General features: G+C 29.4%; 1 protein-coding gene across 1 annotated transcript in view; it reads right to left on the reverse strand.

The window, feature by feature from the left end:
* The window catches only part of LOC129984706 (hemicentin-1-like), a 523,194-nt gene that overhangs the window by 152,063 nt on the left and 354,223 nt on the right, over positions 1–16,908 (reverse strand). Inside the window, exon 6 of the mRNA XM_056094647.1 lies at positions 8,545–8,835. Within this exon, the coding sequence (XP_055950622.1) occupies positions 8,545–8,835 (291 nt within the window). The remainder of the gene's footprint in view (positions 1–8,544; positions 8,836–16,908) is intronic.

Raw genomic sequence — 16,908 nt, forward strand, 5'->3', positions numbered from 1 at the left:
TTTAAAAAATCGGATTATTTTAAGCTGAATTTTTATTTTCACTAAATGTTTCAGTCCCCCATTTTTATTTGAAGTATTTGGCATTGTGATATATCAAAGTTTTGGAATCAATCCGAATTTTTTAACAAAGGTATTTAGAAATCAATGCAATATTCAACCCTGTTATACAAATGTTCTGCAACAAAATAATAAAAGGAAACACAGGCGATTATTAAAATTGATTATTATTTTGCATTTGATTACTTTAGACATGTGAACTTGTAAATTGATGGAACACTTTTGAGTTTGGAAGAGCCCAAAACTTTATACTTTTGAATTTAAAAGAGCTCAAAGCTTTACATTTTTGAATTTTAAAAAACACAAAGCTTTATACTCTTGAATTCGAAACAGCTGACATCTTCATACCTTTGAATTTGAAGAAGCTCAAAATATTATTCATTTGAGTTTGTAAGAGCTCAAAGCTTTATACTTTTGAGCTAGAAAGAGGCGATAGTCCTGATTGATTGATTATTTCCTTTGATTTCTTGTATACTATAGTTTAGCGTTAGCAATTTACTTTTATGAGAATTTAATCCCCGGACGTTTTCAATTACTCAATAAATATTTTAGACTTCAGTACTATAGAAATTATTACAAACGATGGATTTTTATTTTAATTAAATGGTAACAGAAGTTTGTTTTTATTTTCTTCTTAATAATTGAAAGTACAGAATGCATAATCCTGTTAATGAGAATTCCGGTTTCATCTACCTGTTATCTAAATTTGCTAGTTTGGTAAAAAGTATTAAACTTATAATGGTTATTGAAGGAAAATGAGAATTTACTTTGAAATGTTTCCTAAAATTACCATTTCATGATGGCAACACTGACATACTCTTTCAGATATTTCAATTCTATTAATTTGTACTTTTGGTATGCATTGTTAGAAGACTCAAGAATTTCAAGAAAATTTTAAGAAAACAAGAGCTCATGCGCAAGTGCACAAAGTATTGTTAAATTGAAGACGAGAAAAAAAAGAGAAAATAATTGAAAACTATCCAGTTTAATATGTCTCAAACTGCATCATTTTACACGAAATTTATGAGTGAAACAGTAATCGACAGAACGTTTTTAGAGAGAGAAAAAGAACAAGCCTGAATGTTTGAACAACAAGCCAAATCTTGTATGTTACACGATTACAGGAAATAAATTTTCAAAGCAAACGAAAAAAAAAATGCATATTCCATATCTAGAGTACCTTTCATCAATCATAATATTTGAAGTTTGGTTGTAGGAAAAAAATAAATATAAAAGTGCTAGAATAAAATGGATCTTTTGTATCATATAAATGGTATCTCCACATTCTTTTATTTTATTTACTATTATTTAGAAAAAAAATATCTTTCATACAAATGAAAACAATGAATATATTACTTCTTTATGAAACTGAAAATTTTTATCATATTTCTTAAGATCGAGGCCTATTAGGGTAAGTTCAAAATATATTTTATTTTCCTTCGTACCGCTATTTTTCTTTCTTTTGCAATAAAAGGAAAAAAAAAAAAAACGACAGAAATAAAATTATCTTCATCCATTCCCTCCTAAGAACTCCACCTTGCTTCTTTGTCAATTCCTTGAAACTTCACATCCTGGAATGATTACTTTAAAGAACGATTCTGAGCAAAATGCCGCCAATTTAGCTTCGTCTCCTAGCTTTATCGCTCTTTCAATGACCCATTTTTTTTTTGTTCACTTTGATCCATCGCGTTCCACTTACAGCTGTTCTCAGAACTGTGGTTTTGATTGTGGACTGATAACTTTTTTAAATTTATTTTTGATCATAGATTGTGATAACATTAAAAGCAAAAAAATGACACTTTCGGAGATGTTAAATGAAAGACTAAGACAAATTTTGGTATGGCTCATTGTTAATCATTTTGTTTATCGAATTTCTTAAAAACTGCTATGTTTTGGTTTTATCATGATTTCTCAAGATCTGCCACACTAAAGATAATTCAGTATGAAAAACCATTTACACATTTATAAAATGAAGTAAAGTTCCACAGAAAGAACATATCATATTGTCAATGCAAGAAAATAAACACCCAGAAGCTACGTTTATAAATCATTATATTTATACAACTGAACGGAAAATATGTTCAATCAGAAAATAATTGCAAGAAAAGTCTTTTTCTTTTATTAGCCGTTTTTAGTAGAATTAGAAACAAATGGTGAACTTTGAAGTCCACATATTTAAATTTATCTTGATTCAATGGTTGATTCTTATTTTAGATAACACTCATGAAGTAAATTTAAGAATGAAATAAATATTACCCAGAGGAAACAACTATATTTTCATTAGGAAACAAAACTTGTAGTTCCGAAAGAAGTGATAGTATTTTTTCTTCTAAGAATGATGAGAAAGAGTAAAGAGTTGTCGTGAAACGTAATTACAATATATTGGTTCAAATGCGGGTGGTGAATTGGTATGAGTGAGGATAGAACCTGGGACCTTGTGGTTCTTAGCCCAGTAACATGACCACGATACAAAAACAATTGATCGGGTAGCGTAGGCTTAAACGCTTTCACCACAGACTCTCTCTCCAATGAGTTGGAGGTTTCTGTTGAGTGGGGATTTATTTATTAGCTGTTGAGTCTAATATACATGTACCCATTTGAGTAGCGCCAAGCCTTATGGCGAGCTTGTGTGGGTGAGTGGTTGTTGCGTCAAGTGAGTCTGAAGACTTTGGGTTTCTGCGGCCTTTTTGTGTTGCTGCGTCAAGTGAGTCTGACGACTTTGGTTTGCTGCGTCAAGTGAACCTGACGACTTTGGTTTGCTGTTGGTAGATGGCGCCACAACAGCTGTACGAAGGTTGAAGGATCTTCGTCCGAGGTCACCAAATTAGCGGATTGCGATAAGCGAGGATAACAATCCGCGCATTGGTGACCTCTGTGGTGAAAGCTTATAAGCCAGTTAACAGCTACGCTGCACGAACAATTGCTTTTGTATTGGGGTCATGTTACTGGGCTGCGAACCACAAGGTCCCAGTTTCTATCCTCGCTCATTGCAATCCGCCACATGCGCATTCAATACATTTATTAAATATCATAGAATTGAGTTTATTTATATTTCTTGTAAAACTTTCTGTTGTTAATTATCCAAAGCATTCGGAAATATTGGATTATATATTATATATATATTTATACAAAATATTTAAACTATTTTGATAAATTCACCATGATGGTGAATATATGATCATATTCTTTGCATTCGACTCTTAATAAAGTAAAATTACAAAAATAAAAGTGCAATAAACATATGTCCTCATTCTGGTATAATTTTTATTTATTCTTGATAGGGTATCACATGTTTCAAGCACTTTCAAGTACAAGTTTTATTCTTTAAAAGCATTTTATCCACATTACTTTAGAACAATACCACTAAATGTCTGTTGAAAACGATTTCGTGTATACTATGAAATTTTATACATAGGTGAAATTCCCAAATAGTATCTAACTTAAAGTCAAACAAATAGGAATTGACTGAAGTTAGAAGATTGTATTTTGAGCAGTCGAGCTTCGATTTCTTAACTGATTATCATCTTTTGGTAAAACGTGCTGCGTTTTTCTGTTTTAACCGCTTGGTTGTTTAATGCAAATTGTTCAACTCATCCTACAAAAATGCATGCGATTGATATACAGTGGAATCTTCAACACTTTATCACAGCGCTTCGAGACTTAAAGAATACTACATATATTGCAAGATGGATTGAACACGTATTTTGGCTTATACCCACTAAGCCACTTATACCCACTTCTTTTAAAAGACATTTGAAATCACCGGAACAATAAACGCTTGGTGATTCTTTTGGAAGGTCTAGTTGAAAAATTCTCTATTGCTGTGGTGAAGATGAACATATCGCCGGAAATTTTTGATAATTTAAGCGGGCTATAATAATGTTACGATATCTCCAAGATATTCGTCGGCATTCAAAATATTGAATATCTTACAATAACTTGTACTAACATTGGGAGGTATGAATTAAGCAATAGTATTCCTGGTCTTCACTGTATATATCTGTTTTGATTTTGATTTTTCCCCCTTAGAACTAAATAAATGGATTTCGTTAATTTAAGATTTCGTTAATTATCTTGGTTTTCGACATTGAAAGTTCAAATCAGAACGACCTCTTTTCTGACAATCCATTTGAAATCTTAGTGGCCTTTTTTCTGCCAATCACGATCTTAGGTTCCATGGCAAACAATATCTGTCTTGATGTTTTCCATCAACAGAAACTATGTTTTATACCTTATTTTGTAAACACATTTTCCAGACATTCTGCACCAATTAAGCTAGGAAAATAAATGCATAACAATAACTCTGATACTGGAGAGTAAAAATGAACGCATTTTTTGTCTCAGTAAAAAAGACAAATTATTATATTAAACTGTAACAAATTTTTGAGCTGAAGCTTGAAGAGTGAGAATGTGTGGTTGCTCCTGAGGTTTTTCATACTGGTTATTCATAATCATTTTAATGTTCCACATGTAATTAGCAAAATTTTGTAATGCCGAATGTATAAAACAATGTTCCTAACACGCTTCTTTTTTTTTTTAGAATTTTAGACACAATTCTTCTTTTATTGAGAGTTTAATTGCATACTTAGATCTTTCATAACCATCACAAACTGGCCGCCAGAAGGTACATGGAAAACTTTGAATGACTGGACCGCCGCAACAACAACACTGGCAAGAAATGTGGTTGAAATACAAGGGTCATCATCAGACTTCCACGGTACCGCTCATCGCTTAGGAAGTTCATTCCGTCATCGATGGGAGGAACCAGATCCCCACCTTTTTGTGTACCCACGGGGGTGACAAGAACCAACCACCATGCTGGAAACTTCTCATCCTAAATTACGAGTTGCCATCCCCTCCCCCGTGGGATTAGATATTTCACGAATAGGGCTCCTTAAAATTTGAATAAAAAGTCTGCAATTCAATTTTCAATCGCATACGCAATAAATGAATTTGCACAAAACCGATGTAATGGAAACGATCCTAGCAGAAATTGAAACTCCGTTTTGTAAATTACACTCAAAAAAGTAACATATCAGTCTCCCAATAATCAGCGAAGCCTCATTTTGAGCTGCATAAAGTAAGGACTGAAAATATATCCTATGGCAAAACAAATAAATTTTTTACATCAAATAGAAAAAAAGGAAAAGCTTTATTCCCTAAACGCAATGACAAATACTGGATTCTATTTTAAAAGAAATATAAAGGAGATCGACTTACAAGAATAGAAGAAAATTCTTCATTATTTTTGCGTTACAGCTACGTAATTCATTCCTAACTTCTATTATCCAGAAGCGAATAAAACCATCTTCCGTACAGTTGAAAACATCTGTTTGTACTCTTTCTTTATTGCAGAGAGCTGACAAATGTTACTGAGCTACGTTATTCTAAGATCTATTATGGTAAATACAAGATATCGTTTACTTTCTTTCTTCTGTTTCTTTTATTCTTTCATTTTACTCAATAGAGAAAAATCATGATATTCTTGGCGAGCAAAGAATGCGTCTGTTATTTCTCCAGTTTTGCCCCTTGATTGCTTGCTTCTGCCTTTCAATTTCGGAATCATTATTTGAAAAGAAATTTCATAATAAATTTCGCTAGTTTAGCTTCGATGTCTTTGATTTCTAATCCATTCAGTTTGTCAGTTTTTCACTTATTTATTTTCGTTCGTTAACGCTTACTTGAAGGATTGGAGGTAAGAAAAAGTAGGGTTTGAAGATTTTGGCAGATTGATTTATAAAATTTATACTTGTAAAATTATCGTTAAAAACTATTTAATGCAAAATGAAAGATAAACTGTGAAGTGTTTAAAATTTCCCTTCATGAACTTTTCTCATTAATTTAAATTAATTAAAAGCTTCCTAACCTTTAAATTAGTATTTATAATTTTTCAATTAATCAAAATTTTATTGATGGAAATATATTTGACTCCAATTTCGATATTATACCTTCTAGGAAAAATATTTAAATTATAAAGTAATGTTCCCTAGAAAAATTTCAGAAAGGGTGACAGATGGTAATAAGTGAATGAAATTTAATCTTTCATTTTTTGGTTTTAAACGGTAGATCCGAAAAATTAAAATATCATTCTGAATACAGTTTTTTAAAATTTTTGCTATAATTCTTTAAAGATACATTATTTCATTATTTCTTAATTCCTTTAAGATGCATTAGTTCTTAATTCATTTAAGGCACATTATTTCATTATTTCTTAATTCTTTTAAGATGCATTATTTCTTAATTCATTTAAGGCACATTATTTCATTATTTCTTAATTCATTTAAGGCACATTATTTCATTATTTCTTAATTCTTTTAAGATGCATTAGTTCTTAATTCATTTAAGGCACATTATTTCATTATTTCTTAATTCTTTTAAGATACATTATTTCATTATTTCTTAATTCTTTTAAGATACATTATTTCTTAATTCATTTAAGGCACATTATTTCATTATTTCTTATTTCTTTTAAGATGCATTATTTCTTAATTCATTTAAGGCACATTATTTCATTATTTCTTAATTCTTTTAAGATGTATTATTTCTTAATTCATTTAAGGCACATTATTTCATTATTTCTTAATTCTTTTAAGATGCATTATTTCTTAATTCTTTTAAGATGCATTATTTCTTAATTCATTTAAGGCACATTATTTCATTATTTCTTAATTCATTTAAGGCACATTATTTCATTATTTCTTAATTCATTTAAGGCACATTATTTCATTATTTCTTAATTCATTTAAGGCACATTATTTCATTATTTCTTAATTCTTTTAAGATGCATTATTTCTTAATTCATTTGACCAACAGGACTTTCATACCACACTTATCTTTCTACACCAATTTTTGACTTGAGTACTTTTTTCTATGTATGATATTCAATCTGAGACTGGAAGGAATACCATGTTCATAACATACAATTTGAAACGAACAGTATTATATATGTAGCTTTTACAATCTTTGAAAATTAAGTTAGTTCTTCTTAAGTAATATTACATTCAACCTAGTGAATCAAGTTCAAAACCTCATTTATATCTGAAGCCACAAAGATTCAGTTAGAAGATCGGAATTTAGAAATGAGCCATAACAATAATGTCTTTCCTTTAAGATAAACATTTTTCAAATTTTTACCTCAGAGGAAGCATTGTACAAGTTTGTAGAATTTGATTGAACTTTGAAAGCCCTCAATGATATCAATAATTAAATTCGCCGTACAATGTGTTGACTTAATCTAAAATAATAAGAAACTGATAATCGGAATATACAGATGCATAATCCACGATTTATTGAATAACAAATAATTTTGCTATTGTTATTTTTAAATATTGGTTCCAAATATCTATTATTTCAATCATATTATTAAATAAAAATTATTACTTAATATTAAATATAAAATTTATTAATTGTAATTAATGCTTAATTTACTAATTTAAGTAACGTGTGATTGAATTAATTTATCTATTTCAGTTTACTTCTTGAATTTGATTGTTTTTTCAAAACTATTTATTTAATTTCTTTATTCGAGTAAACCATTTTCTGAAAAATTTGAATTAAATATATATGTCATTTCTTTAAAATGTTTACTTTAGTTCTATATTCTACCAATAGATGGACTCAGCAGTAAACAGAATATATGCAGTCAAAGTCATGTCACAAGCAATTAAAAATGAACTTTAGGGAATAGTGTATCGTCAAAAGCGAACATCGGAAAGTCAAGATCACTCCCATGAAGTGGAGCGGCGACTTCACACTTTCTAGTGAAGTCACCGCTCCGATAAATTTCAGTGATATACAATTCAATGATACGATAATTAAAAAAATAACCAGTTCGTTCACTTTTCAGCCCATTCACAGATCTCTCCTTTTCTGTTTTGTTCGAAAGCTGATCGTATAATTAATACTTAATTTATATAATTAATACTTAATTTAGACAGATCGTATCGATTGTTACTTTCCAGTGAAGTCACCGCTCCGGTAAATTTCAGTGATATCGTATCGATTGTTACTTTCTATCGTGATTGAAAAACTGTAATCGAAATATTACCAGTAAGGTCGTATCAAGGATTTGAATCCCACCCCTCTTTGAAAAGTATTGATCATTGGTATTTGTGACTTTATGATATTGGTTACGTAATAACCGTTCGTAAAATATTCGTCATCCCTATCGGAATACTGGTGTTTTCTTTAAACTAATTGAAGTGCTAGATTTTATCACAGTTATGTAATGTTACATCTGATTAATTAGCATGCTACTTAATTGCATGTCAGACGAGAAACGTAGTGAATTTTACAAGCATGCGCATATATACACACACAAATATTTTGTCTTCTCAAGTAGGTATAATACTCTAAAAATATTATGTTACAATTATTATTTTCTGCCTGTTTCTGTGCTGTTTCATGAGAAATGATCCCAAAAAGGCTGTAAAAAGAAGCATTAATTCACATAGGCTTTCAGAAAGGGGATGAGGAACGCCTACCCACACGTGACATTGAGCAATCTGACGTCCTCCAGGTGGCTGTTGAAGAGCTTGGGGTTGTCCGCCCGGCAGATTAGGGGCGACCGGTGATGCTGGAGCTTGGGGAGAAGGCGCAGGGTGGAGGAAGTGATGTTGTCGTGGACGGTTTCGGTGTGGTCCGACAAGTGGGTGCCGTTCAGCCACCACGTGATCTTGGCACTCGGCCGGGACCCGGCGGATTCGCAAACGATTTCCACAGGGTGGCCGGCGGAGAGGGCAGAGTTCTTGCTCGTGATCTTCACTGACACTGGATATACTGCAAAAAAAAAATCTATAATCAATGAATGTGTTGATAATGGAAGATAATATAAGTGTATAAAAAATACAAAATCGCCTAAATCAAATATGCCTACTACTGTAATAAATATAAAAATATATTTATTACAGCCCTTCCTCTCTTTTCCTTTCCTAGAAACTCATCAAAAGCCTAAAGCATTTTTGGGGAAAAGATACAACATGTAGCAGCCTTACGATTCAGAAAAGAACAGCTTATTTTTCTATAGATTGTTAGTTCCTTGATGAGACTAAGTTGTCTGTTTTGGACAATTCCATTATCATTGACTTTGAATTCAATATCAATTTCGGCTGAAATTTTTGGAAGTAAATATTTAAAGGAATTTGAAATCCAATCCGTTGTATTAATGTACTTGTATGCATTTTTGTTACTATGTTGTGATTTCACATGTTATTTCTTCTTACAAGATAGACGTTAAATATGAAAATATTTCAAGTAATCACTTTCTCTATAACATCAGCTATCCATAAAGTAATGAATAAAAGATTTCATCACATGTGAATTTTGAAATATGTGATGAATTTCAAATTATCAATTTGTTTCGAATATCTTGCATTGACTTTTCATAGCCATATTATTAACCAATTCTTTTCATTTTTTTAAATCTGAAATTCTTAAAATACAAGATATAAATTGCAATAAGTATGAGCATTGCAATACGAAACAAAAGTGCGATTTATAATAATATGTAAATTTACTAGAAATTATCACATACAACGGAAATACTTGTGATACAATGATGAATATTTTAATTTAAATACTGAAATTTAAAAAAAACAATCACAAAAGCAGTTAATTTAAATATTTTTTGCAAAAGTAGCTACTTTTATTTTACAAATATAAAAGCAGTTTATCATTTTTTTCATATAACTTGAAGAATGAAGTTACAAATTCCTTATACAAACACGAAGGTAAATGATATTTTATGCGTTATCTTTTTTTTTTACGCGTAATCAGCTATTAACGCCGTATGCTGAGTTTCAGAAAATATATAAATATATCTAGACATGTAAAATGATGATTACTGTTATTTCATTTTGAAATTCTTGGCTGTAACTGAATTATTGAAAGTATATATACAAAATGATATTTTAAACTCTTAATTTCAATAAAATTAATTTTCAAAGCTTTATCTTAATTTAGCCCATAGTAATTTCATTCTCTTATTTCCTGATACAATTCCACTTTCTGTTTAATTAATTCAACTGAAGCTATGTAAAAATTACTGGGCAATCACTTTTACGTATGAAATGAAAGTGATCCCTTCGTTGCCCTTTTCAAAGGTCACGACCTTGTGAATTGGGGCGTGGCCGGAACTCCTATGTTATATAAGACTAGTGATCATTTGTTTCCTTCCTTCTTTACCTCTGCTTTTGTGCCGAGCTGCGTCTTCTTGTAAAAAATCATGACTGCCTCCCGAGAAAGAATAAAACGAAATTAAAAAGTAAAATGTCTCATCAGTGTTGTCGAACTTGCATTCTGCTTCAACTAAAATAAACTTATATATATATATATATAGCAAACGTTATTTGAACAAAAAAATGCATCGCCTTCCATTCAATTTTTTTTTTTTAATTTGTATTAATTTTTATTCACGAAACAAAATATACACAATTTTAAAAAAATATATAAAAAAATATTCTGAAGGAAAGCTGCTTTAAAATTAATGTTACTGTAAAACACAATCAATCTAAGAAATTAATGATAGGTTTTTAAAATGCTTGATAACAGTTGTGTGAAAGCTCTTTGTGTGGGTTTATTTTGATTTATTATGAGCGGAAGGTCTCTTTAGTGCTTTTGTGCGTTTTTCCTTTTTTTCTCTGAAATATATCTTTTCCGTTTTACTTTCCAATCTGTGAATAAATATATATCATTCAATTGTTTGACCTAGCTACGTAAACATTTCCAAAATTATTTTTAAGAATGATATATAATTCTAGAAAAGAATACATATCAATATCCTTCTTTGTTTAGAGATATTACTGATGGATACAAAGCTAGAAGAATTATCATATAATTTCTAAACAATAAAGACATCATTTGAAACATAAAATAAAACGACGGTAGCTGCAAAATAAGAAACATATTATATTCTTTTAAAAGAAAAGGAAGAACAATAGTTGTACCAAAATCAAAATACGCTTTGAAATTCAGTGCAACAGTTGGAAGAATAGAAAGCGGAATTTACTAGTAAAAGGTTCAACATTTCTTCATTTATAATAAATAAACTGTACTTTTTGCTCTAACTGTAAAATATTACTTTAGTACAACCTATTATGCTAAATTATTTGCTAATTCTGGAGATAAAAATTCTTTTAACATGGTGAATATATGTTTATTATTTATATGTAAAACAACTACTAAAAACGCTCAGTAATATAAATTAAAATTCGTTAATATTTTCAAATTCTGAAAAAAATGAACAACGAACTTTTATAGCTTTCTTTTTTCACAGCTAAGATAGAGTATTTTTTAATACATTTGTGCATTGTTTATACATTTTTCTTTATCATTCTGGTTGTTTAATTCTAAAGAATGACACAATTTACTAAGCCAGATAACTAATATGAAAATGCATATAGAATACATAAGATCAAGGAAAGTTTCGATTATTTTATATAGTATTAAGTAAAACCTGATATTAGAGTGATTGGTAAAGCCAATTTACTATCTTCTTATTCGAAATGATGTCTCGCACACCCAAGGAAGTAACGTGTAGTTAAGGTAAAGTGATTATGCTGAATTTATTGAAACAGGCTCCAGAGCCCCCAGCGGCGAAAGAGGACATACAAAAATAATTCAAAAAATAAAGGAGGTCAACTGAAAAATCCAGTTAGAAAAATGTACGCTTTACAATAATAAAAGCACAAGAAAATTTTGCATAGAGTTATCTGCAAATTTAACTGAGATATTGGCGATTAAAATTATTGAATTTTTGTATTTGAAAAAGGATTCGCCTTGAAATTAAAAAAATGTCTTCTTCAGTGTATATTGAAAGCTCTTTTGTTGTATTTATTTATGTATTTATTTTTTATTTGCTTAAAATTCCCTTTGCTGTTGCTTAAGCCAGAAAAGCTACATGATAACACTGGCTCATACATTTTTCAATTTCAGATGGACCCTTTTTTATGCCATTCATAACTTTTGTAGAAAATATATCCACCAATTTTCTAGATCACTCCATAAAAGTTTTTTCCTGTGCTTTTATTAAGGTATAATGCAACTTTTTTTAACTGGACTTTTTGGCCGATTTCTATCATTGGTGAAATATTTTCGTAACTTCCTTATTTCGCTGCTAGAGGCGTTATAACCTTTCTCAATAAATTCAAATGTCACTTTATTATAGGTACACAATATTTTCTTACGAGATTCCATTTTGAATTTAAAGAATGCAGATTGTAGTGAAAGCTTATAAGCCAATTAACAGCTACGTTACCCGAGCAATTGCTCTTGTATCATGGTCATGTTACTGGGCTGCAAACCACAAGGTTCCAGGTTCTATCCTCGCTCATTACAAACCGCCACATTGGTGATCTCGGACGATGAACCTTCAACCTTCGTACAGCTGTTGTGGCGGCGCCATCTACCCACAGCAAACCAATGTGGCGCAACAGCATCCTTATACAAATCGCCACAAGATCATCCTGAGTATAATCAATCAACACTGCATCTACCAAACTAATAACTCGTTTTTTTTTTTCGTTTAAAAGTGATAGAACATGGTAGACTTTCACAGAATTTTTTTAATTATTTATATTTTTTTTATTTATAATTTTTTAAATCAAAAAAGAATTAAAAAAGAACAGACGAACTCTGAATCGTCTATCATGTGCAGAAAAAAATAAATGAAGTATTTAAAAAATAAACTTTCCATGAACCAATTAAAACTCCGTTTGAAACAGCACTTATCTTAATCAATGTAAAAATTACATATCATTTATTCAATACAGAATCAAATGCTTTGCTCTTCTTCTTTTAGATATAAACTTATTTGATATTCTGTGACTAAAATTTAAAAGCTCCGATGATGCAGTCTTAACATTTCAGGACTTGCAGACAGCTTAAAATGTCGAATTATTTATATACATAAAAATTTACATTATTGAAATGACACGGTTATGATTTTCTGCTTACTGATGTAGTATTCAATGACAAAATCATAGTAAGAAAAAAAAGAATAGGAGAATCTAGGGAAAATCATTTCTAATATACAGAGAAAAATAGACTGTCTAGACATCGGCATTGGAATTTATTGTTGTTGATTTTTACAACAGCTATCATTATTAACTGATTTGTCGAAACTTGTATATAGGCATTACATATTCATTACAACGCAAGACTTTAAACTTAGACTACAGAGAAGGCAGGAATGAAGGTTTAGTGATGAATGTTTAGCTATGACTAAAGGAATATTTTAAGTTTTAGAATTATAATGAAACTTTTAAACAAAACTCTGGTTTCTGAAGATTGCTATTTCATTATCACCTATTTCTAACTTCAACATTTCTAACTTCTTATGAGTTCTATTGATTCATATGGGGTATAATATGAACTATAGATAATTGAAATGATGCGCTTGATCTTTATTAAATAAAAAAAAATAGTAGAAACTTTCGTCTATAGGTGGTGTTGCGTTTTAACATGCTTTATAAATGTTAAATGATGTAATAAAGTAACATTAAAGCTGTTCAATACGTCTCTCGTCTTGTTCAAAAATGTGCTTCGATCGCAGAACCTTATTTTCGACAACTACCTTGAGTAAATCTGCCGAATATCACAAAAATTGTTCAAAATGCTGCTCTGCAAATCGGGCGAAGATGCTGGTCATCAGCGTTAGACATTGTCCTTCGGGAAGCCCCACAGCCAAAAGTTGCAGTGTGTAATATTCGGCAGAAAATAAGGGTTGATCACACGCAAATCTGTGAAATGCTGCCCCTTGGCAATTACTTTACACGATGATCTATGTGCTAAGAAGGTGAATTAAAGGAATAAAAGGATTTAGAATTTTCAGAATCATAATGTATTGGCTATATTGTTGCTTTCACTGGGTCGGAAGAATAAAGGCGAAACTGATCAGATTTAAAAACTCTCTCACGCACTTTTGAAATGAAGAGTTTTCTCAAATAATTTAGGCTTTAAATATTTAAAAATAGCGTTAATAATTAAAAGAATCCTTAAAAGTGTTTAAAATTTTAAATTAAAACTTATCGACATTTTTTCGACATTATTATCTCCCATACTTGATTAAGGAATATGATTACGTTTAAAATCTATTTCATCAGGTGAAATGTAGTTTTAAAGGCAGAATGTTAAATAGAAAAAGAGGAACAATAGGAAATGAAAGAAAAATATTTTATTCGGAATTCAGTATGAAAATAATTGTAACATTTTCCAAAAAGGAAAAATGATTTTAGTCTAGACATGCAAATATATTTTTGAGTAGGATTTCTCGAAATTCTATTTTTAAACCATTACAGAAAAAGTGCCCAATCGATGCCATTTAGAAATTAGTAGGGAGGAGTGCTTTACCTTTCATCGCTTCTACTTACGTTGACAGTGGGCGATAAAATGTGAAGGTATTTGTGTTTTGAAAAATTTAAAAATAATTAAAAATAATGAAAGTGAAAATTGTATTTTGAAACTTTGCGATAAATGAAAAACTAAGCAAAGTTAAAATCAACATTTCTAATATAATTGTACACTTACATGCGAGGCCAATAAAAATTTAATATGGAAAATTAGTCAACTATCTCGATTTTTACTAAACAAAGAATGGGGAAAAAATTCAATATTTTCAATAAAAAATATCTTAAAATTTAGATTTTTAATTTCTCGAATAATAATTTGGCAACTGGTGCTTTAAAAACGTGCTATCTTACTGTATATTCTAAATGCCAAATTAGAGAAATACGGAGAAATTTTATGAAAAAATTAGGGCGAAAAGCTCACAATTAGTTTCTAAATATTTATTAAAAAATTTAAAAATTAAAGTAATGAACTTATATATTTTAGTACTAAAGTGTAAATGCACGTTTCTGAAAGTGTTTTTAAGGCAAATTATTTTTCTTAAATTTCTCAAAATAATTTAAGAAAGGAATAGTTGAAAGAAAATGAAAAAAAATTTGTCTTTAGTATAATTAGTTCCTTTAATTGCAGTGAAAATGTCATAATGTTATGGGATTGTAGATATATTTCAAGACATAGATTATAATTTTTGTTTTAGTAAAAATAATGGTGTGTGTATTTAAGTGTGTCTTCAACGCGAAATCTAATGGCTAACAATGGTTAGAAGACTAACACACTAATTAATAATTAGATTGATTTATGGGCAATGAAATTGACTTTATCCGTTACTTTATAAATAAATAATTTAACAAGTAACAGAATAATACACTTTATCAATAATAAGCAATGATTAGAAGACTAACATACTAATTAATAATTTGATTTATTTATTGGGCAATGAAATTGAATTTATCCGTTACTTTATAAATAAATAATTTAACAAGTAACAGAATAATACACTTTATCAATAATAAGCAATGATTAGAAGACTAACATACTAATTAATAATTTGATTTATTTATTGGGCAATGAAATTGAATTTATCCGTTACTTTATAAATAAATAATTTAACAAGTAACAGAATAATACACTTTATCAATAATAAGCAATGATTAGAAGACTAACAAACTAATTAATAATTTGATTTATTTATTGGGCAATGAAATTGAATTTATCCGTTACTTTATAAATAAATAATTTAACAAGTAACAGAATAATACACTTTATCAATAATAAGCAATGATTAGAAGACTAACAAACTAATTAATAATTTGATTTATTTATTGGGCAATGAAATTGAATTTATCCGTTACTTAATAAATAAATAATTTAACAAGTAACAGAATAATACACTTTATCAATAATAAGCAATGATTAGAAGACTAACAAACTAATTAATAATTTGATTTATTTATTGGGCAATGAAATCGACTTTATCCGTTACTTTATAAATAAATAATTTAACAAGTAACAGAATAATACACTTTATCAATAATAAGCAATGATTAGAAGACTAACACACTTATTATTAATTAGATTGATTCATTGGGCAATGAAATCGACTTTATTCATTACTTTATAAATAAATAATTTAACAAGTAACAGAATAATACACTTTATCAATAATAAGCAATGATTAGAAGACTAACACACTAATTAATAATTAGATTGATTCATTGGGCAATGAAATCGACTTTTTCCGTTACTTTATAAATAAATAATTTAACAAGTAACAGAATAATACACTTTATCAATAATAAGCAATGATTACAAGACTAACACGCTAATTAATAATTAGATTGATTCATTGGGCAATGAAATCGACTTTTTCCGTTACTTTATAAATAAATAATTTAACAAGTAATGGAATAATACACTTTATCAATAATAAATACATGTTACATTTAAAATAAGAAAGCTGTAGCGTGTGCATTACCTAGATCATCTGCATTTTAACTACATTGTTAAATGCAATATAAGGAATCATCTACAAAGCAAGAGCTATTTGCACTTTAAATAAAGTCCATACAGTTTTTGCATATAATTGATTCATTTACATGCAGATGAACAAATCAATAATGTGCACATAAATGAATCAATAATGTGTTATAAATGAATCAGTGGGCACATTATCCGTGTGCACATTAATGAATTACGAACCTTTAAAAGTTTCTGCTCAATATCAATTCGTCTCACCTTTCTTCTCATTTTTAAATTGGCCACAAAAGAATTGAAAAAAATATTTAAAAAATCAAATGTATCTCATATAGCCTTAGCTCAGGTCCCAGTAGCAACAAGGAAACCAAAAGAAAAAATAAACAAACTAAAAAGAAGGGGGGGGGAAACGTTGTGCAACCGATCAGAGTGTTTTCTAATTAGATTTAAAATTATAAAGAACCATTTTCTTAATAGTAAAAAGACATAACGTAAATCTCGCAAAGATAATTAATTAGTGATGTCTCTAGAATA

This window comes from Argiope bruennichi, chromosome 9 (genome assembly GCF_947563725.1).
Source record: "Argiope bruennichi chromosome 9, qqArgBrue1.1, whole genome shotgun sequence".
Classification (NCBI taxonomy): domain Eukaryota; kingdom Metazoa; phylum Arthropoda; class Arachnida; order Araneae; family Araneidae; genus Argiope; species Argiope bruennichi.